This window comes from Melanerpes formicivorus, unplaced genomic scaffold, assembly GCF_026170545.1.
Source record: "Melanerpes formicivorus ecotype bairdi unplaced genomic scaffold, bMelFor1.0.p_v2 SCAF_18, whole genome shotgun sequence".
NCBI classification, from domain to species: Eukaryota; Metazoa; Chordata; class Aves; order Piciformes; family Picidae; genus Melanerpes; species Melanerpes formicivorus.
In genome coordinates this window covers 5,234,234-5,257,280 of record NW_027142370.1, presented here as the reverse complement: position 1 = coordinate 5,257,280, position 23,047 = coordinate 5,234,234, and the positions used below count along the sequence as shown (strand labels likewise).

Sequence of the window (23,047 nt, the reverse complement as noted above, 5' to 3'; positions counted from 1 at the left end):
TTTCAGTATCTCTTTACTGTCAATGTTCTTAATCTGTTCTCTCCCCCAGGCGCTCCCCAGACACAGCCTGAATGGAATACTTCAGGTGCCTCAAAATGGAAACAAAACACAGCTCAGCCCCCCAAAATAGCTGCCTCCAAACAGCCAGCACAGAAGCCAGGAAACAGCTGAGCACTCTCTGTTAACACCTTCTGAGCTCCTGGCCAGCCTGAACTGGGGCTGAAGGAAGTGCTCAAGTCTCACATGGCGAAGCTATTTCTGCAAAGGAAAGAGATCTGAGCTGTGCCCACCACAAAGGTTATGTCACTTCAGAGCAGAAAACTGGAGCCAGCCACCCTTGCAACCTTGCCCCAGGCTAGAGCAGCAGCCAAGAGACATGAGAGGATGTGGAGATGCTTCCCATGAGCAGGCTGGCTGCTGCCTCCTCTTGCTGCTGGACTCAGGACCAGCAGAGTCCAGGAATGGCGAAGTAATCCCTGCCCTTTCTTCTTAAACTTCCAAACAGAAGTCCTCTGTTCTCTCCAAGGCATCTCCTACCCAGGGCTGTAGTCCCTAGTGCACATGAGGATGGGTGTGAGGCAGGTGCATGTCATCCAGGTGGTCTGCTCAGGATGGAACACACTGAACAGAGCAGGCCACCTCTGACAGCACGAGGCAGGCAAGAGGCACCACAGTTTGCAGTCCTGTCTTTTGAGCTGTTCTTTGTGCCAACAAAGGGAGAAGGGATGTGTCTGCTGGTACAGGATGAACTTCAGCCCTTATCTCCAGAGGTTCCACAGGGAAATAAAACAAAGTGCTCTATTGTTGCACAGGAAACACATCTTTCAACAGTCTTCAGCACCAAACCTGCCTGTGGGACCTCCCCCATCTGCTGGTGACATCCCCTCTGACCTGCAGCCAGGCACTTCCTCCCCATTTCCCCGCAGGGGGGTGAAGCCTGCAGACAGCCTCAGGGCATCAGGAGGGCAGCGATCTTTACAGAGAGAGTGATTGCCCATTGGAATGGGCTGCCTGGGGAGGTGGTGGAGTCACCATCACTGGAGGTGTTCAGGAGGAGACTTGATGGGGTGCTTGGTGCCATGGGTTAGTTGATTAGGTGGGTTGGATTGGTTGATGGGTTGGACACGATGATCTTGGTCTCTTCCAACCTGGTTTATTCTATGTATTCTATGTATCTCCACATGCTACACTGACTTTTGGGAAAGAGGAGACTGATGTAGAGTGGGCACATGGAGCTAGGACTTCCATCCTTCCTGTGCTTGCAGAGCTCAAGCTCCTGCAGCAGGACCTCTCCAGTGATGGAGTTCCCATGCTTAGAGACATTCAGTTAAAGATGCCCCTGCTTACAGCAGGGGGCTTGGACAAGATTCATAGAATGGGTTGGGTTGGAAAGGGCCTTAAAGAACATCTAGTTCCAAGCCCCCTGCTATGAGCAGGGACACCTTCCACTAGAGCAGATTGCTCAAGGCCTCATCCAGCCTGGCCCTGAACACCTCCAGGGATGCATTCTACAACTGTATGACACTGAGCATGCTCTGCATGTTTGCAAGCCCTTGACCTCAGAGACACCCAGGGCAAAGCCACCCAGCTTCTGATTCGATAAACACAAACCACCTTTGATATTCTGCATCTCTCTGCAGAAGGTGCTGAAACCCATCCTTACCTTACAGTCCCTGTAAGCTCCTCACTTTGCCAGCTCCTCTGGCATTCCTCCTCTGGAGCTTCACAGAGCCACCATGCACAAAAGGAGCTCCTGGGCTGACAAGATAAAGAGTTAAAGCTCAGGGCCAACCCTGGTACTGCACTAAATCAACGGTTAGAGGGCAGGAAGGTAGGCTGTAGAGAGGAGTCCAAGTCAGGAACAGGATGTATATACAGCAAATATTGAACTAACTTTGATAAGCCAGAAAAATGGAGGAGTTTTGGTGGGGTTGAGGCATGGCCCAGCTTTCACCATTCTCAGTTTCCTGTGCTGCTCGTGTCGGGTGGTTCTGCAGTCATCCATACAATGCACTCCGTGCCTAATGACTTCCTAGCCATCAATGGGGCACTGCAGCTACCTTGCCATGCTTTTCTTCTGGGGGGTTTGTTTTTTTTCCTCCTTTATTTTGTCTGTGCTGGAGCAATCAAGCTATTGAAATCCTCCAGGCCTTGCCCATTGGGTGTTTTCTTTCCTACCGAGACATCAAACTACCCTGAAGGTTTATTTTAAGCAAATTCAATAGGAGGGATCACAGGAGCACCTTGCTGGAAGTGCACAATGGGAGCTGAACCCAGGGCTATTCAGTGAGCAAGTGCTGCATTTCCATGCAATTCCCACTGGGAATTCATTAATCAAGGGAGCGATTCAGCGCTTGTCTGCGGACACGTAGGCGAGGAGCCTCCAGATCACTTCATGCTGGAAGGCAGGGCAGCTCAGGGAAAGCTAAACACAGCTGGAAACCTCTGCAGATACCACCAGGCTCACCAAACCCAAGGAGCTAATGGACAGCAAGAGATCACACCATGGGCTTGGCTGGAAACCACCTCTAAGAGCCAGGCCAACCCTTAACCCAGCACTGCCCGGTCACCACGAAACCGTGGCCCTTAAGCCAATTCCTGACAGACCCTGTGACACCTCCACCAACCCCTTCATCTCCACATTAACAGCTTCCCACCTTGACAACATACCAAAGGCCAGGTGGGTGAGAACTGTGTTTCCTTTGCCTGAAGATGTTTCTCCTCCTGATCAGATGGAACCTCCTGTGTTTCACTTTGTGCCTGTTGCTCCTTGTCCTGTCCCCGGGCACCACTGACAAGAGCCTGGTCCTATCCTCTTACCCCCTGCCCTTTAGCTCTTGCTGAGCATTGATCAGATCCCCTCTGGGGATGCTCTTCTCCAGACTCAACAGCCCCAGGGCTCTCAGCCTTTGCTCCTCACAGAGATGCTCCAGGCCCCTCAGCATCTCTGTAGCCTCCACTGGACTCTCTCCAGTAGTTCCCTGTCTCTTCTGAACTGGGGAGCCCAGGACTCCAGATGTGGGCCTCCCCAGGGCAGAGTAGAGGGGGAAGAGAACCTCCCTCCACCTGCTGCTTTTACATAATCAGTTCCTAAAAGGCAGTGGAGCAGAAGGAGCAGCACGGAAGCTGCCAGAGAGAGATCATGTTCAGACCTGTTTAATCAGCAAATGGATCTGGCTCAGCACAGGCTCCTGCTCAGCAACTGAAGCAGAGAAAGGAGGGTAAGGTGGGATTGCCCTCTCCATGGCAGCCTGGTTTGAGATCAGCAGAAGCTGCATCCTCATTCATAGGGATGCAAGGAGTAGGATGTAGCTCCTGCATTTGTGTATCTGCAACCATCAGCTTATGCCTGTGTGCTGGTGTTGAAAGACAGACAGCAGGCAGGCAGGCAGCAGATGAATATCCTCCAGCCTGCAACCCATTTCTAATGTTACCCAACCACAAGCCCAAGCAAGAAGGTCTGAAGTTTAAATACCAGCTTAAAAACACCCCAGCTCCTTAAATCCTTGTATCTCTACAGTTTATAGAGTCATGGAATTGTTTTGGTTGGGAAAAGACCTTCAAGATCATAGACTCACAGGAGGTTGGAAGGGATCTCTGGAGTTCATTGATTGCAACTCCCCTGCCAGACCAGCATCACCCAGGGCAGGTCACACAGGAACACATCCATGTGGGTTTTGAACACCCCCCAAAAAGGAAACTCCACAACCTCTCTGGGCAGCCTGCTCCAGGGCTCCAGCACCCTCACAGCAAAGATGTTTTTCCTTACGTTGACATGGAACTTCCTGCAGTTTGTTTCCTGCACTGCCTCTTGTTCCATCTCAGGACACCACTGAAAAGAGCCTGGCCCCTTCTTGGCACCCACCCTTCACAAACTTGTGAACATTAGGAAGATCTCCTCTGGGGCTGCTCTTCTCCAGGCTCAACAGCCCCAGGGCTCTCAGCCTTTATTCCTCACAGAGATGCTCCAGGCCCCTTGGCATCTTCATAACCTCCCTTGAGCTCTCTCCAGTATCTCCTTAAACTGGGGAGTCCAGAACTGGGTTCAGAACTTCAGGTGTGGCTCCACCTGGGTCCAGTCCAAGAAGGACTTCAGGGAACTGCTTTAAAGCATCCAGAACAGAGCCACAAAGCTGCTGAAGGCAGTGGAGCATCTCCCTGTGAGGACAGGCTGAGGGAGCTGCCGCTCTTTAGCTTGGAGCAGAGAAGCCTGAGGGGTGCCCTCATTCCTGTTAAAATAGGATAGAATTAACCAGGTTGGAAAAGACCTTTGAGATCATCAAATCCAACCTATCATCCAACACCATCTAATCAACTAAACCATGGCACCAAGCACCCCATCCAAGTTCCTCCTAAACACCTCCAGTGATCATGACTCCACCACCTCCCTGGGCAGCACATTCCAATGGCAAATCACTCATACAGTGGTGGTGCTAAGGTTGGGTTCACCAGACCTTTAGAATAGAATAGAATAGAATAGAATAGAATAGAACAAACCAAACCAGGTTGGAAGAGACCCTCAAGATCGTGTCCAACCCATCAACCTTGAGCCCCTATTTCCATGCACACCCCCAAGGGCTGCTCAAAGAAGCTCCAGACAACTTGTTCTACTCATCCTCAACCATGGTGGGTGCTCAGGGACCTCATGCAAACAGGGGACCACCCACATGCAAGCCTCTGCACTGAGTGCCTTGCTCCCTGAGCTGTGGCAGTAACTTTTCAGGCCATATCTTCCCCCTCCAAGCTGTTTTGAATCTGCAGTGAGTGTCACTTACGAGGTAACAAACCCTCATTTTCACAGCAGCCCAGAACTGGACACAGCTGCTCTGTCGATAGAGGTGTGAACTCTCCTCCATGGAGCTGCTTTCCAGCAGGTCAACCTCTAACCCGTACTGGTGCCAGATCATCAAGTCCAGCTGTCACATACAAACAAGTCAACTTTCTGCCAACTGTAAAACCAATTTCAAAAGACAACTGCTCGAAGCTTGCAAGTTCCAGGTTAGGAAACAGTGAGCTTGTCAAAGAAGTCCAAGACAGAGAGCTGATGGATATTGTTTATTGGTTCTTTCCATCACATCTGAGTTACAGGTGTAAAAGTCACACAAACTGCAGGTATAAACATGTAAAACAATACAAAAATAAAGGGCCAGGTAACTTTGATATTGACCGAGTCAAGTCGTGTAATAATAAATAGGACAGGCAAAAAGCTTCAAGCACACAACTCAGCCGAACTGAAGTTACAGTAGTGTCTTTGTAACGACAACTTCTTCAAGTTGCAAATCTTAAAGCATTGAGAACTAGTACAAAACACAAGAGTGAATTTTGGCACGTTGTAAAGTGAGAAGTGTCACATCAGCATCTGCCTGCCGGGTGACTGCTCCCCAGCTGCCTGAGCTACACCTTCAGGCAACCTGAAAGGAGCCCAGCGATGCGCTTCTACCCACTCACAGTTTACAACTCACTCTACTAGTCACAATTGGGCTTGGGTTGGGTTGTTTTTTTCCCTTTTAAGAATACCAAAGTATTCCAGAGCTTAAATCTGTGCAAATTCAATACAGTTTCAATTAAAATAAAAAAACATAACAACAAACAACAAGAAGTGTAAAAAAAAAAGGAACTTATTAGGGGAACTCTGCCCTGCAACTCCAAAGCCTCCCTGCCGTCCGCCGGGAGTAAAACCCAACCGTGGTTCGAGTCGCAAAGGTTCCCCTCCTAAGCTTATCACATTTTTGTTCGTCTCCCTATAACTTCAGTAACTTCTGATCACACTCACCCCAGGGTCAGGAAGTTTAATAAAAAAAAAACCAAACCAACCAACCAAACAAAAGCCACCACCACAAAGCTGCTAACATGGAGGTCAGCAAAGCCTGGAAACCCCTTGAGGACTCGCAGCACTTCTGCAGGACACCAAAACGCCTGGACACAAAGCGACTGCCACCAATTTGCACGCGCAGAGCAACACTGGAATGGCATGGTTTTTTGTTCCTTTGTTTCCCCCCCACCCTGTATCCAAACATTTATGGTTCAGAAGTGGTGCCTTTTTTTTTTTCATCCCCCCCCCTTTAAGTTTTACAGTAGCTAAAAAACCCCCAGCGTTCCAAAACTAGATCTTTAGAAGCATCTCAATCCTCGAGAGCGAGGAAACCGAATTCCCCTGCGGGTTTGATACAGTACAAACATCTCTGAGCAGATTTACAATAGCTAGGCTCTGCTCCCTAAAATTGTGTTAGGAGTAACTCCAAAAGAATCAGCAACTGCTCAGCAGCCAGCAGGCATTTGACCCATTTCAGTCCTCAAAGAGTTTTCTTTTCAGGAGTGGAACCGTTTGTGCTAATACTCTTCACTAGGTTAATTTTGAGTCCTTTCACCAAAACCGTTCGTTTTTAATCCCACTAAGAAACAACCAAAAATAGCAAGAGGGTGCAAGCAATGCAACCCCTGACAGCCATTTATTTGATGCCTGGTGAATAAATGGCTGTCATCTGCAAGGCACTACTATGTTCAAAGGATACCACTGTCACAGCTTTCACTATTTCAGAATGTTTGGGTTGGGTTTTGTTTTGTGGTTTGTTTTGTTTTGTTTTCTCTCCTCGTTTTAAAGTCACAGTTCAAAACAAACCACCCAACCCCGTAGCAATTGAGGTAATCAATTGAATTCAATACCAAAAAATATAGGAATTGAAACAGTACCAGTATGGTGAAAGGGCTTCAGAACACACAGCATGCAGTACAGTACAGAAGCACACTAGGCCTTTGTTCTGAGCTCTCCTGCTTCCGTTTTGAAGCTCGATTTGGGCAGCAGCTCCACGGCTGGAGATATTAATTTCCTTTCTCCTCCGTGGGGGCATCTCCCCTGGCATTACAACCGGCCACAGGAGACTTAGCCCCACCAGCACTGCTGCACAAACTGGGAGCTCTTCAAAAGAGTTCAGCAGAGGCAGGCAAGCTGCAGCATCTTCATCTGTCGGTCGGTCCCAGCGCACTTCAACCTACCCTCATAACGACTGGCAGGCGGAGGCGCCGCTGTCCCGACCGCTGCTGCTCCCTGCTCCCTCACATCCTCCTGCCACTACTCTAGAAATATGGCTTTGCAGATTAGATAACTTGTACTGGATGAGGAGCACGCTGGGTTTACACTAAGTCCATTGGCAAAGCACTAGAATTTGTCAAGATTGGTTTGGTTTTGCTTTGTTTTTTCTTTTCTAATGCCCCTTTTTTATTGCCGTGTTATGACCAGGATCTTGTACTCTACTCATCCTGGTCTGACCAATAGTTTCATGCTGCCAACTGTACTCAGTTTGTAAACACCTGCCAGCCCCTCAAATCCACTGCTAGCTACGTTTACTCTACCAGGCACTACAAGATTAAGACTAAAGTATAGCCATGCATAGATAAACTCACGAGCTTATGGTGATGCTCTATACCTGCTTACCCCCAAAAGCCTAGAGACACGAACTAACCGCTGGCTTTTACTGAGCTTCCACAGGATACAAGTAGGTTATAAAGTCTCGTGGTGTGCAAGAACAACAAAAAGATATCTCTTAGATTCAGACAGATTTTAAAATCTAGTAGGGAAGCTAAGAACAAAACCTTATCAACACCTACATCCCACCCTGCAGCACCTGGATCTGCGCCCCTGAGCCCTGGCACTACCCCAGCGCAGGCACCCAGCCAGCTAGTAGCAACGTGTACTGAGAATTTAGCTAAAAGGTGTTTCACTTTTTGACAGGCTTCTTGACATTTCAGCCATTTCACATTCCAAAGGTAAAAAAAAATGTTATCTCAGAAGCAACAGACAAAACAGTCTCCAGCCTCAGGTTAGAGGGCAGGAGGCAAAGCTCCTTCTCCTGCCATGGCAAAGAGGCTGCGTGGGCTCGGCGTAAGGATTTTCAGTGTGCTGTAAGAAACGATTCATTCCATTTCTTACTGCATTGCACACAACTGACCAAGAAAGCAAAGGTGCAGCTGTACTTTAGTCTTTAGACTGAGCTGTTCCTAAGGCAAAGGAGTATGGAAGTGAAAAAAAACCCAATTCCTCCTGGACTGTTTTCACTTGACTAAAATCCTGCCTCCCCACGGCACGCCCCAATAATCCACTCATTCACATTAGCTTCAATAATTACCTTTAAATAATGCCTAGGCTAATTTCTAATCCTTCAGTCAGTGGGCTATGAAGTCTCACTTTAAAATTGCACTAAATTAAGTTAAAAGACAAGTTGCCAGAAGTCACAGTCCGGGGTCATTTAGTAGCTACACGGGTTTGTAGGAACTATGAAAGCTGCAAGTACTTCAAACCCGGTGCAGCAGCTGAGTGAAGCGTTATGGTGAGCAAGTTCTTCTGGCCGCCTGCCAAACAAGTTCTCTCCTGCTTCCAGCCTCTCTTTTGATAATGGTTGCTTGTTTGTTTTTTTTACCTTTGGAAAGAAGCAATTTTCATGAAAAGGAATTCTTTAGCTAAAGAATTTCCCTCTTCTCTTGCTTTACTTAGCTCTTACTACTGAAGTAAGAATCCTCCAGAGAGGATCTTCTAAGCAACACTAAACTGCAGATTACTGCCCCTTGTGCCATAGACTTTCTAGGGCACCAGTAACAACACTGGGATGAGAGTGAGACATCTCCACTTACCTCACCTCACCCTGAAATGCTCTAAACACCTTTTCTTTAGGAAAGTCAGAATTGGAACGGCAGACTCAAACTGTGCAAAGGCTGTGAGAAGTGCTGTCCCCTGGGACAATGCAGCTGCCCAGGTGTTCCCCCATCTCTCGCTTCGGGAACACCCTGCCAGCAGTGGGATTCCATACTCTGAGTCATTAATTATTCCCCTGCTGCTTGGCTGTGGGAACATCCTAACAGCTGTGGGGTTAGGTACTCTTCTGAGTTATTTCAGTGCCCCCCAGTTCCTCGCTTCGGGAGCACTCTAACAGCTGTGGGATTAGGTGCTGCTCCGAGCCCCTGAAGCGTCCCCCCATTTCTCACTTTGGGAACACTCCCACAGCAGTGGGACCAGGTACTCTTCTGAGCTCACTGTTCCCCCATTTCTCGCTTTGGGAACACTCCCACAGCAGTGGGATCAGGTACTCTTCTGAGCTCACTGTTCCCCCATTTCTCGCTTTGGGAACACTCTCACAGCAGTGGGATCAGGTACTCTTCTGAGCTCACTGTTCCCCCATTTCTCGCTTTGGGAACACTCCCACAGCAGTGGGATCAGGTACTCTTCTGAGCTCACTGTTCCCCCATTTCTCGCTTTGGGAACACTCTCACAGCAGTGGGATCAGGTACTCTTCTGAGCTCACTGTTCCCCCATTTCTCGCTTTGGGAACACCCCAACAGCTGTGGGATTAGGTAGCCTTCCTTGGTTTTGAATTGTTCCCCCATTTCTCGCTTTGGGAACATTCCAAGAGCAGTGGCATAAAGTCCTCAGAGTTCCTTTATGGTTCCCCCATTGCTCGCCTTGGGAACACTCTCACAGCAGTAGGATCAAGTACTCTTCTGAGCTAACTGCTCCCCAATTCCTTGCTTTGGGAACACTCTCACAGTGGTAGGATCAGGTACTCTTGTGAGTTGTTTTATTGTTCCCCCATCTCTCGCTTTGGGAACACCCTCACAAGCTGCAGGATCAGGTACTCTTCTGAATGCTATTTCCCCCCCTATTTCTCCCTTTGGGAATACCCTCACAGCAGTGGGGCTCTGCACTCTTCTGAGTTATGTCATGGTTCCCCCATCTCTCGCTTTGGGAACATTCTCACAGCTGTGGGATTTGGGTACTCAGATTCTGAGCTGTTGAAGTGCTCCCCCATTTCTCGCTTTGGGAACACCCCCTAATCCCACACACTCTGAACTAAGGACCCCACTGCTCATCAGAGCTGCTGTGCAATAACTTTCAAGGGACACCCAGAGACGAAAGTGTTTGATATCTGCACGACAGACCAATTCCATATTACATTCTGACCTACTAAGAAGTACAATTTTGCTTCTTTTCTTCTTCTTCTTCTTTTAAATAAGTTTCCACTACTAGCCAGAGATTCCAGGTGATGCTTTTTACAGTCTGGAATTAAGGTGAAGTGGAAGCAAACCTGACAGAACAAACAGCTAAGCAGTTACCATGTTAAAATGCCAACCTTACAGGAATGATCTCTTAGTTTGAGAAGGAGTGCTGAAAACTGACAGTTCACTTAGTTCTCTAGTTAACCAGCAAGGACAACAGCATTTTTGGTTACTGACAACAGGTGGTTCAGAAATACAGAGAATGCATGTGCTTATGTCTTCTGCTCAAAGAGATCATGATACTCCTGCTCTTCTAGCTCTCTGTTGTACTTCTCTATCTCCCTGTTGGCCTCCTCCAAGTAATCGTTCATGAATTGGTCCATTACTGAATTCAGCAAGCTAAGGATCAATGTTTGTGCAAATGGCATTCATTAGAAAAGAGCAAGCAGGTGGGAAGGGTGAAACAGTTGAGGGACACGTATGGAAAGCAGAAATTCCATCTGTGGCCTTCCAGGACAGCTGCAGTCAAACCTAACCACAACTGCTCTGTAGTACTGGGGAACAAAGGAGTTGCACAGTGAACATTTCCCAGTCCACAAGCAGAATGTAAGAGCAAAACTACAGCAGGTTTGCAGATGTCTACAGCTGCTTTGGTCAAGGCTAAATTTAGTCCACCCCAAGGTGAAGTCATCCAGAAGTGGTTAAGCAGAGCCTGAATCTTTTACTGGCAAACACCAGGCTGGAGGGGGAATAAATGTCTATGAATTACTGAAGGCCAAGTTTGCTGCTCAGCTCTTTTCAGCCAGCACAGCTGTAGAAGGTGCAACCACTCTGACAGAGAAGCCTGACAAACAGCTGGCAGAGACACAAAGCCCTAACAGACACCAGGGGCCAGGGCTTGCCAGAGACCTGCTAAAGATCAGCTCAGCACCCCATGGCCATCAGAGAGCACCTCAGGGTCCAGGCCCTTACCCTACTTTTCTTGTGGACTTGACCCAGTAAACAAAATGCCCACAGTGCACACTGGGCTGGGGTGTAAAGGGAGCCCCACTGGAGAGCCACTGTGAGCTGCTTTCCTCAGTAGCCTTCCAGTCCTGAATGCTCCCCTTAGACTGGGACATCATCTAAGGGTACCTGCATGGACAGAGCACTTTGAGTGTACTTTGCTTCTGGAGACAGCCAATTGCTGGAAACAACCCCAGAGGTCCCTACTTCAGCTGCAGTTCATGTGCTCTAAAGCTCAGATTACTGCAGGCCCAGTAAGGCTTTTCTCACACCATGGGAGTAACCATTCAGCATCAGCTTTGCTGCAAAATATGTGGCAGAAAAAAAGGAGGACATTGTGGTAAGAGCTAAAGCAAGCCTGACTGTTTTCACTCCAGTGTGTGCAGGCACACAGAATCACATTCATTTGCAACTTCTATCAGCCCTGACCAGGCATCATGCAATATTGCAGCACTGTTTGGCTTGAGACAGATTTCTTGGACAAGCTGTGGGTCATAAATTATTCTCCTCATGTAGAGGTTTTGGGTTTGTTTTGTTGATTCTGTTCTCTTTAGATCATATCTCTGAAACAGTGCCTTAACAGTCAGCTTTCAATGGCAAGCAGCCATGCCCAGGTTCAAGGATCTAAGCTTTTCACTTCATACTGCCACCTGCAAACCACGCTCGGCCCTTCACTGGACCATCTGCTGAGGTGATTTGCAGGGCCTGTGGCCTACCTTGGCTGAACCCCTCCCCATCTGAAAGGATACATGGGTGGTAATCCATTTTGTCACCAAAAAAGTTCACAAACTGGGTCCCGTTGTAGAAATACCCAGCTGGAAGGGGATCCAAGTGGCGTTTCACCTGCGTGCAAGAGAAACACACCAACAAACCACACAGTCACCATCAACAGCCCAAAAGTGCTCAGACACAGCCCTAACAGAATGGCTTGGCTTAGAAGGGACCTTTAAAGGTCACCCAGTCCAAGCCCCCTGCAGTCAGCAGGGACACCTGCAGCTAGAGCAGGTTGTTCGCAGCAACAACCTGACCTAGTATGGCTCCAGGGATTGGGCACCTACCACTCCTCTAGGTAACCTGGCTCAGCGTCTCACCATCCTTAGCATGAAAAAGCAGTGAAAGCATTTTGGGAAAAAACAGATGAAAGACAATTTTGCTTCTGGAAATGAACACCCAGCAAGGGAGGTAAGGCTCCTGGCTACACAGGAGCGCTCTGAGAAGACGCATAAGAAATGCCATCCATGTGGCCTAGGGGAGTTAGGTAGAACAACAGTGATGATAGCCATGCCAGACTCTTAGCAACCCAGTGACAGCCCTTACAACCCAAAGGGAGTTGGTTTGGGCAGCATCAGGCATTTGGGCTTTTAATTTGCAACTAACAGCCTGCAGAGCACAGGGTGAAACGATGAGGAAGGAGCATTTAGAGTAACCAAAGGCATTATGCTTGTCCAGTGGCTCCTCACAGCTAGCTGTGAGATCACACCAAGGTTTAGACCCCCAAAATCCTTCCTGGAAAGCCTCAGCTGTGCTTTAAGTATATCAAAAGATGGTTAAGTGCCATAATCCCCTAGTGCTCAGCACACTTGGTATGGCAGGTAAATGGAGAGTTAAGGAAAGCAGGAGAAGGGAGGGCTTGTTATGAATTGCTCCTACTTACATGAATGGTTTTTATTTCCTGAAGGGTTAGCATTCCTCTGGTCTTCAGGGCTTTCCTCTGAGGTTTCTGCATGAAGAATTAGACCCCAGTTATAGATCTACTGAGTGATAAAGTGATACTATGGTTTAGTTATTTAAAGCAAACAATCAACAAAAAGCACAAACCAAAAAACCCTGCTAACAACCAACAAAGACACAAACCAACCCCAACACCACCATCCCTCCCCCAAACATGAACTCAAACCACCAAACAGAGCCACTGTTTCCTGAAAACATGGATAACAGCAGTGAAATCTATGATCACATTAGCATGTTCATGCCCAGCATGGAAGTGCTCCTTTTACAAGCATGGATTCAAACCTCTCTCATCATTCAGTTACAGTAGGGCCCTCACAAACTATGCTCTGGAAACAGAAGCAGAAATGAAGTGATCTGACATAGAAGCCCCAGCAGAAATGACAGTCTAAGAGTATTTCAAAACATTCAATTTCAATAAATTAATGCAAAAACATCCAAAACAAACAAGCAAGCAAACCCAACCCAACCCAACCGACCCCCAAGCCTGGCACAGGAACAGGTTTTGAGCCTGAAAAATCCATGGTAATTAATTTCTTTCATGCACCATGCAGGAACTCTCAGAAGTATCTGACACCCTGAACGAGCCACTGCTACTAGAACTGTACAAACACTTCAGTCTTGAGCTGCTCAAAGAGGAAACACTTCAAACTTGGTAGCATTTCAGTTCTAAGTGTCCCTGACACTCAAATGGTGTTGCACAGAGTGCTTTCTTACGTGGCAAAGCTTTTGTCTCCATACATCACCTATGTGACATCTACAGAGCACGAGAGACCATCACAGAAAATGAATACTTCCCTGCAGGAACACCACCTGCTAGAACAGAGCTGAGAACCTGAGGATCCTTAGGAACAGCTCCAACAACAGTCTGCAAGGAAGGTTTTTCCCTTCCTACACAACTTCTTAGAGCTACTATGCAAATCCAAAGCTATAAGGAAGTAACCAGGTGGATTTCTAACTAACAAGTGTTCCAGAATGTGAGGACTAGAGCAAAAGGCTTATGAGGAGTGGCTGAAGGAACTGCAGTTGTCCACCTTGGAGAAAAGGAAGATGAGGTAATATTATCTTGCTCTCCACTACCACCTGAGAGAAGTTTGAAGCCAGGTGGAGATCAGCTTCTTCTCACAAGGAACAAGTGAGAGGACAAGAGGAACTGGCCCTAAGTTGTACCAGTCATGGTTTAGGTTGGACATGAGGAACAATTTCTTCCCTGAAAGGATTATCAAGCCCTGGCCCAGGCTGCCCAAGCGCAGTGGTGGAGTCCCCATTCCTGGAGGGGTTTCAAAGCTGTGTAGATGTGATGCTGAGGGCCACGGTCTAGTGGTGACCTGGCAGTGCTGGGTTAATGGTTGGACTTGATGATCTTAAAAGTCTTTCCAACCAAAACAATTCTGTGATTCTAATATGGGCATCACAAAAGGGCACAGCTGGAACTATAGGCTCAGGTTCCAAGTAGAGTGCTAAAATAAACAGCCTGTATGCTTGAACAGTTTCCATCCAGGCGTATTTCTGAATCAAGCCTCAAGACTCACTTCCTAGGAGCTTGATGTGCAGGTTGGCAAAAGCAATAGCTGCAAGTCAGATGATTTGCAGCAGGGAACCATCCTGCCCTGCAGTCCTGGTCAGGTGGTAGCAAGTTAACAAGCTAGCAAGACACTGCAACTGCACCACGTGGCTCAAGCCTTCTCCTAGCGTGCGCCACGCCGGGCCCCTTCAACAGCAGTTAAGGCACAGGTACACTAGCCATGTAGAAACACAGCAAGGCTTTCCTGGCCACACACTTGACAAATGAAGCAAGACAAAGTGACATAACTATCTGCCCCATTCCAGTGGATTGCTTCCAGGGAGGTTTAATTTAGCCAAGCAAAACATGTCTGCAGCTTTCTGACGTTCAGGTACTTCAAGAAGATTTATTTCACACCACACTTCAGCTTTTGGCAATCATGTCCCAGCTAAATAATCTTGTGTTTATTCTGGACATGGTCCATTCACTCAAGCACTCAAGAGCAAGTCAGCCCATGAATAAGCTGCAGCAGGTATTAAAACAATACCCAAATTACCATGCACATTTGCACACTCCTAGCCCCTGCCTGAAATGCACTGACAGCCTGAAATGCTAATACCTGGGCAGAAGCAAGAGGAGATCAAACACTGACAGAAATGTTTCATTGAGACACTCCAGTTCCTCCTTTTGTTGTTAAGAAGAGCCAAGTGGGTCCCACCAAGCAGAAGGAAACATGCCCACAAACCTGTTTTGCAGTTTCTCTGAGCCAATCTTTGATATCCTCTTCCTTAAGAGAGCAGCCAATGAACACAAGGAAAAACTCCTGCTGGCCGCTGCAATCTCTGTTATCACTTCTTGAATCAGGGGGAGTTGGCCCCTCCTGAACAGGCACAAGGCTTAGGGAATTAGATGATGTGTTGTGACAGACTTCAATCACTTTATCAGAATCTATCAAGGAGGAGACAGAAGAAAGAAATGTCTGGATAACTGCTGAACTAATTTAGCATCCACACACAGGTGGAGACAGAATAAAGGAAGTTAAAAAGTTTTCACATATGCAGGGCCGTCACAAGACAAACACGTAAGTACTGAAGGAGGTTGGAGCAAGGGGGGTTGGTCTCTTCTCCCAAAACACAGGTGATAGGACAAGAGTGCTGGGGAGGTTTAAGTTGGGCATTAGGAAAATTTTCTTCCCCACGAGGGTTGTCAAGGCCTGGCACAGGCTACCCAGGGCAGTGGTGGAGTCCCCAGCTCTAGAGAGACTGAAAAGTCGTGGAGATGCTGAGCTGAGGGACATGGTTTAGTGGGGGATTTGGCAGTGTCAGGCTAACAGTTGCCCTGGATGATCATAGTATGATAGTGTCAGTCAGGGTTGGAAGGGACCACAAGGATCATCTAGTTCCAACCCCCCTGCCATGGGCACGGACACCCCACACTAGATCAGGCTGGCCAGAGCCTCAGCCAGCCTGGGCTTAAACACCTGCAAGGACGGGGCCCCAACCACCTCCCTGGACAACCCATTCCAGGGTTTCACCACTCTCATGGGGAAGAACTTCCTCCTCACCTCCAGCCTGAATCTCCCCACCTCCAGCTTCATTCCATTCCCCCTAGTCCTATTCACTACCTGAGATCCTGAGCAGTCCCTCCCCAGCCTTCTTATTAGGTCACCTGGGAGCCTTCTCTTCTGCAGACTGAACAGCCCCAACTCCTTCAGTCTGTCCTCACAGGAGAGGTGCTCCAGCCCTCTGCTCATCCTCGTGGCCCTTCTCTGGACACCTTCCAGCACCTCCAGATCCCTCTTGTCATAGGGGCTCCAGAACTGGAGGCAGCACTCCAACCAAAAGTCTCTTCCAACCAAAAGGACTCTGTGATTTAGAAGTAGCAATGTGCCCTTACCTGAAAACTTCACTTTGCCCATGATGTGATAGATATTTCCAGAAAAAGGACTGGGCTTGAGCAATGACTTAATTGCTGTGTGAAACAGAAGACAAACAGGTTCTCTCACTTAGTTTTCTTCTCTTTGGCATAGCTTCTGCTCCAACCTACACTACAGGTCTCTAATCCACATCCTAGTGCTTAGGGGAAACCGCTGCAGTGTGCCCGGGAGCCCCACTACGGAACATTTCTAGATGTTCTCATTTCTCTGCTATGAGGTAGGTGGGAAATAACATGTGTTTGGCATAAGGAAGGCTTACAGTGTGTGTGGAAAGTGTAATGGTGCTCCTTAGCACTGTTTTGCTAGGGAAAGAAGGAAAGGCATGATTACAGATCTACTCTAGCAGCTTGGTGCAGAGCTGAGCTTATTTTCTAGTAACGACAAAGGTTTACTTGGCATAAAAAAAAAGAAGTAAATAGAAGCTCATGGTCACTTAGAAACTGCATTTCAACACTGCTAAATAAAATTAAACATCAAATTAAAAGCAAACATATGAAGCTAAGTGTTTCAGTTTCTAGAAACCGACCAAAAATTAGATTTCCATCTGGACAAAACCATGGGTCAGGCACTGGAGAAGATAATTGAATGTACTTTAAAGAAGGGAAAGCTGGGTTTTTCAATTAGAAGTTTACTCCAGCAGTAATTAAATAACTGTGCTATGTCAGTGCCTGCCTTCCCCCCCTGCTCCTCAGCATTTCAAGCCTGGATTTCCATCGAGTCAGCCAAAGGCCACTTGTACCTTTACACTTGGTGACGAAGCGCGTTTTCTCCAGCGGACGGCTAAACCAGACACAGATCTGAACCATGGGAGGGAAGACAGAGCCAGCTCCGTATTTGCCTTCATACCTTAAGACAAAAACACACACACACACAGCCCTTCAGCTCACAGAAGCCACAACTGCTCGTGCTGTGCATCTAACAAACTGCTTAGAAGGAACATCTGTTGTGTCACCGCACTGAAGTCTTGCTCACAGGAAGAACAACACTACAGCACCCATGAACTTGTGAGACTAACACTGTTAGGTTCTCCAGAGCACTCAGCACTCCTTTTGAGTCTCCTCCTGCTGCCATTTCTTTTTCTCACATACTCTCATCAAACAGATTAGCAGTTGCCCAAAGGTTTGAAATACTTTTGTTTCCTGCTTCCTCTCTCTCCCTTGTGTCCTGCAATCCACAAGCAGCTCTGACATCCCAAGCTCTGTGCCAGGTGACTTTAGGAGCCTTACTTGCATTCAATATAGAGCAAGAATTAAGAATAAAAAGCTATACATCCATACAGGACTGGCAGGCTATGGTATATCAGTGGTGCTTCCAGCACAATAAACCTGAGAGGAGAACAGGCAGCCAGGAGTTCCAACAGCTTTGCATTCTCTGCCAAATAGGTGCAGCACAGATAACAACAACAAGGTGTATAAAGAACCCTGAATCGTGCAGATGACCTCTTGGAGGTCCCTTCCAACCCAAACCATTCTATGAGCACTCAGTGTGAACTGCAAAACATGGTACCATGCATTGCTGTGCCCTCTGCCTCTGCCAAGGCTGTCAATAAGGTTGGAGGGTTCCATGAGTAATTGTTCTGCTAACAGCTAGGCTGACATAGCAAGTTCATTCCAGTAAGGCTGAAGAGCTGTCAGAATATTACTCCAGTCATTATTGACCTCCCTCAGCCCAATCCTTCCCAGCTTATTCCCAGAGGGTTTCTTTTCTATTCTTCTGTAAAGCAGCAGTAATCCTGGCATGATTTAAATGGTGCCCAGAAAGGATCCTCCTCCCTGTGAAAGGACACCAATCCTGCTCTGCTAACAGCACTCATCGGCTGCCTCCCAGACATGATTTACAAAGCTGCTGCCTGCTCCCAATGAGCAGTAGTGAAGAAAATATAAATTAAGTTAGCAGGACTTTTTAATCTCCACGTTAATTAGATGAAATAGCCCAGATACTTGCCAGCCAGGGTACAGTAAATAGCGAGCTCTCATCATCTGAGGGCTGGAAAAGCTGCTTTCCGAGAGGATTAATTCGATATCCTCATTCCTGTGAAGGAGATCAAGAGGAAGATCTTTAGTTTTACAAGTGCAATCAAAGGGCCCACTGTCTGTCTGCTATTTACACACAACAGAACGTGGCAGAGTAACAGTGCTTTTCCCTTAATGTGACAGTAACAGCTCCATAAATCCCACTCCAACAATACCAGACATTTCCTAATCCCTACATTTCCACGACCAGAAACGCAAAGGGAAGATGCCTTCTGCAGGAGAAGCCATGGAAAGCCTGCATCTTTGTTGTGGAAGTTAGCAGAGTAAAACAAAAGGATGAAAGTTTAAGTGCAGGTGTCCTGCAAAGGCTGGGCAGTGCTGGGTGCTACCTGGTGACAACTCCATTCTCTGCCAAGACGAAGGAGACAGAAGGGTTTGCCGCTCGGATGAGGCTCTGCAGTTGCACCAGCAGTGGATGTCTCTGCTCGGTGGCATGGCTTGTGAACACCACGTTGCTCACCAGGCCTGTGGCAGGAATCACAGAATCACAGCATGTTAGAGCTTGGAAGGGACCTCCAGAGATCATCCAGTTGAGAGATCATCCCCACCAAAGTAGCATCACCTAGGGCAGGCTGAACAGAAACACAGACAGGTGGGTTTTGAAAGCCTTCACAGGAGACTCCACAACCTCTCTGGGCAGCCTGCTCCAGGCCCCCAGCACCCTACCCTCACACTAAAGAAGTTTCTCCCTATGTTCACATGGAACGTCCTGGGTTCCAGTTTGCACCCACTGCCCTTTGTCCTGTCACTGGACACCACTGACAAGAATCTGGCCTCGTCCTTTAGCTCTTGCTGGCTCGTGGTGAACTTGCTGTCCACCAGCACTCGCAGGTCCTTCTCTGCAGAGCTGCTTTTCAGCAGATCAGCCCTCACCTGCACTGGTGCAGGGGTTTGCTCCTCCCTGGGTGCAGGACCCTACTCTCGAAGTCATTTAACCTCATTAGTTCCCTCTCCACTCATCTCTCCAGCCTGTCCAGCTCTCACTGTAGGGCAGCACAGCCTTAGGGTGTCTGGTGTGTCTTGGTGTAAGTCAAGTTTCCTGTCAGATGAGAACCAACTGCTGCTACTGCAGATGCCTCTGAGGGCCAGCAGGAAGAGCACACCAGTGATCGCAGCCATCACGCTGTGGGCACTGGAAGGGATCTCATTAAACAGCAAATGTGAGATGACATTTCACATTTATCTGACTCATTCCAGTGTTACAGGGTCTCTGCTGGCCAATTCCATCAAGAAGGTGTCACATCAGAAAGAATTTCAGCCCAGTTCCTCAATGAAATTGCCGTGCCAGGCCTTTGGGACTCCCTAGGAGGTCAGCATTGTCTGGACAGGAAGAATGCTCTTTCTTTGCTCAAGTTCAGCCACTTTCCTGTACCTACAAGCTGAGTGTAAGACAGAAGAATAACTCTTGAATATCCATCAACAACTCAAGCAGATGCATTTCTCCTGCCCTCAGCTCATCGCTGTTTAAAGCAGAACAGGTAACAAAGCTCACATCACAGTCTGCTGCCTACAGCTACTCCTCATCAGTCATTGGAGTCCACCAAGCCTTGTGGAGCCTTCTTTACACAGGAATTTCTATGCCAAGTATTTCTGGGCTACTCCCATTAAACCACACACTCCCAGTTACTGTTCTTGCATCAGGGGCCAGCTGGGACTTCCATAACAGCCCAAGCTAACTTCTGTCATTAAGGTGTCTATAGTTTTTAATCTTCCAAGAAGCTTCTACTGCAGTTCCACAACATCTCAAGTTTTCTTCAGCACACCACTGCTCTTGAGAGAGATAGGGGAGAGGGGAGGGGGGAAGAACAGCAAGCGTGCTGAGAAGATCAGATCACACGTGAGCTTGAAATTGCTATGCAGAGCACGCAGCTCAGATGAGAGGTATGAATAAGCTAATCAACAAGCAGCACCTTGTGAAGTGTGTTATGTACAGTGGGGATTTTGCTTAATATCCCCAACTTGATCTTAATTTCCAAGTCAAGTTTAATTACAAACATGGTTGTACTTGCTGGGAGGCTGGCAGAGAACAACACAAAGGGCTGTAGAACAGAAAGCTACATCACAGTTCGAGCACTGCGCCGGGCAGAGAACAGGTAATCGTCAAGGACTAAGCCAGCAAAGCTTAAAGCCAAGGGAAAGATTCAAGGAATAAAAATAGCCAGCAAATAAGAAGCCCCTGCACTCTGCCTCATGCTCATCACCCAGCCTGTTCCTCTGTCAATCTCCACTTCATTTGTGCTTGTCTCAGGGGAACAGCTTTCGGGCACTCGCTGTCAGCCTTGCTTGTAAACTCCCACGCAACCTTGGGAGTAACAGGAACCTGCTCAGAGCCTAGGGAACCTGCAAGCTTCAGCTCTGCCCACACCTATGCAGAAATCCTGTACCCCACAAAAACTGGCCTTGGATTAGCAGGGACTGGAACAAGCTGCCCAGCGAGGTGGTGGAGCCACTGTCCCTGGAGCTGTTCGAGAAGCGTGGGGACATGGCTCTCTGGGACATGGTTCAGTGGCCACGGTGGTGTCAGGCTGAAGGTTGGACTCCATGATCTCACAGATCTTTTCCAACCCAAACAGTTCTCTGTGGTTCTGTGAAAAGTCTGTGATGCTGAACTGACCAACAGGTAGTGTAATCCCCGAAGAAAAATAGCTTCCTGAGAAGTGAAAGGTGCCTGCAAAGCTTCAGTAAGGAAGAGTTCTGAGCTCCTCTCTTTGAATTGGCACTGCCATCTCTGCTTCTACTGCATTTCGAAGACCACCCAGTTGTGTTTAATTCCTTCTTTATGCATTCATCTAAAGAAAAAACTGACAATCTTTGTAGCCTGGGGAGTAGCATGTTCAATAGAAGCAGGAGAGGCACAGGAGGGATCGATTAAAAATCCATATGCTCCACAGAAATAATGGATCCTCCTCGCTCCCACACGTACAATGGGCACATTTAACAATGGTGATGTCTTCATCAGCACAGCAACTTCAGAACACAGAATCCCAGCATTGTAAGGGTTGGAAAAGACCTCTGGGGATCATTCAGTCCACCCCCCAGCTACAGCGGCATCACCCACAGCAGCTTGCCCAGGATCACAGTGCCCAGGTGGGGTTGGAATCTCTTGAGAGAAAGAGACTCCAAGTCCTCTCTGGGCAGCCTGCTCCAGGACTCCAGCACCCTCACAGCAAACATTTCCTCATTATACACAGGACAGGAGATGCCAATCACTGCAGAGAAAGCCACACAACAGAAGTGACCTGGCAAGCAGCAGGAAGAGGCTAACCCCACATTTGTAGGATACTTTTGTAGTGAAGGTAACCTTCCAAAGTCTACTTAACTCCTCCTTGCCTATACCCACACTTGTCTTTGTTTCCCCAGTTTAGAGCAGTACCATTTTGCTTCCAGTAAGAATAAACTGCTGCTTTCTATAGAAGAACAGAGATACTTCCCCCCTTGTTCACAGCCTCCTGTTAGCTGACTGCAGAGGTCTGTCCTCACATAAACACACACCACATCCATTGCTCTTCATATTGGCCATTGGCTGTGCCACTGTTACAAACAACTGCAGAGGTGCTACAGCCAGATTTCCTCCTGCTCTTGGAAGTTAGAGCCAATATGATGGCATGTCAGGAAGGATGGCACCCCACTTACACCAACAGCTGCTCTAAGCTCCAAGCCTGACAAGGAGGGACTCAGGGTCAGGTAATAAACAGGTAAGAAACAGTTCTGCAAGGGAACTTCTTTGTCTGCTGCAATGTCAAATGAACCCTGCAATGATCCTCCACACTGCATTAAGAGGAGGATGTGAGAAACAACATGGGCAGCTCATTTGTCCTTTCTAAAGCAGAATTAAGGAGAGCTCCATTTCCTTGTGCTTGCCCAAAAGAGGCATTTTGCCTGTTTTGCTCCTAGATTAACAACACAGCACAAGTTACAACAGCTGAAGGCAAGCTGTTTAACTCATGGTCTTAGGAAACCATCCTCCATATTCTCACATCTTCTCCAGGCACCCATGGTGTTCAACAATGTGGGCAGAGACTGTCTGCTGAGCAGAGCTGGCTCTTAGCTTGAAGGGTTTACTATCATCCTCTGACCACCTACATTTACAGAGCACTTGTCTGGCCATATGGCTCAGCCCAGAGGCAGAAGCGACACCTACCTTGTGAACACTGGTCCAAGAACTTGGGGAACAGCAGCCTGGAAAAGCAGAAGTTTGGATATCAGGAATGGAGATTATTAAGCAAAGCATTTGCATTCATTTGGACACTCACAGACAAAATCTCTGCACCCAAACCCACTTCCATGCTTCCTTTCTTCAGTTGATGCAAGAGGAACGTGCCTGCAGATTGTGCCTTTAAGAGTTCTTCCCCCAGAGTTCATTGTGTAGATGGTTTGAATTCTTGAACAGATTTGAGAGCTAATTCCCCCACACACAATCTATTCTGTATTCTAAGAAGTCAGAAAGGCTGCAGTATTACTTTCATATCTAGTTAAACAACAGCAGTTTGAAGCCTGCCCCACAGAACTGTGCCTTCCAAAGGTGGTGGGGACCCTTCATGAGAAGAGTGCCTGTCCACAAAGCTTTCTGCACTGAAAACTGCAGCTGCTTTAACTTGTTTTCATCAGGTCAGCTGCAAGGCTTTAAGCAGCCTGGTTTTAGAGCCATGCCCATCAAAGCAGCTCCACGTTGGCTGGTGTGTGGGGCACAGGCCTGCAGTGTGAACCACCACCACACACCACTACTTTCAAATGTCAGCAGCTTGGCTGTGCTGCTGTTTCCTCCCCACCCTGCCTCTGCAGTAACCCAGGATAGCAGATTTGAACGCGTGCAAAGCTTTTGCTTCCGTGCTTTGTAGCTCTCTTCAACTGAATGTG

At 47.9% G+C, this 23,047-nt stretch overlaps 1 protein-coding gene across 1 annotated transcript in view; it reads right to left on the bottom strand.

Moving 5' to 3' along the window:
• Positions 1–5,042: 5,042 nt before the first annotated feature.
• Positions 5,043–23,047, bottom strand: part of DNAAF9 (dynein axonemal assembly factor 9) — an 83,332-nt gene continuing 65,327 nt past the window's right edge. The window contains exons 29-37 of the mRNA XM_068149436.1: positions 22,332–22,369; positions 18,520–18,655; positions 18,102–18,188; positions 16,897–17,003; positions 16,118–16,192; positions 14,967–15,169; positions 12,644–12,709; positions 11,739–11,832; positions 5,043–10,369 (exon numbers count right to left, since the gene is read on the bottom strand). Of these exons, the coding sequence (XP_068005537.1) occupies positions 10,257–10,369; positions 11,739–11,832; positions 12,644–12,709; positions 14,967–15,169; positions 16,118–16,192; positions 16,897–17,003; positions 18,102–18,188; positions 18,520–18,655; positions 22,332–22,369 (919 nt within the window). The 3' untranslated portion in view covers positions 5,043–10,256. The remainder of the gene's footprint in view (positions 10,370–11,738; positions 11,833–12,643; positions 12,710–14,966; positions 15,170–16,117; positions 16,193–16,896; positions 17,004–18,101; positions 18,189–18,519; positions 18,656–22,331; positions 22,370–23,047) is intronic.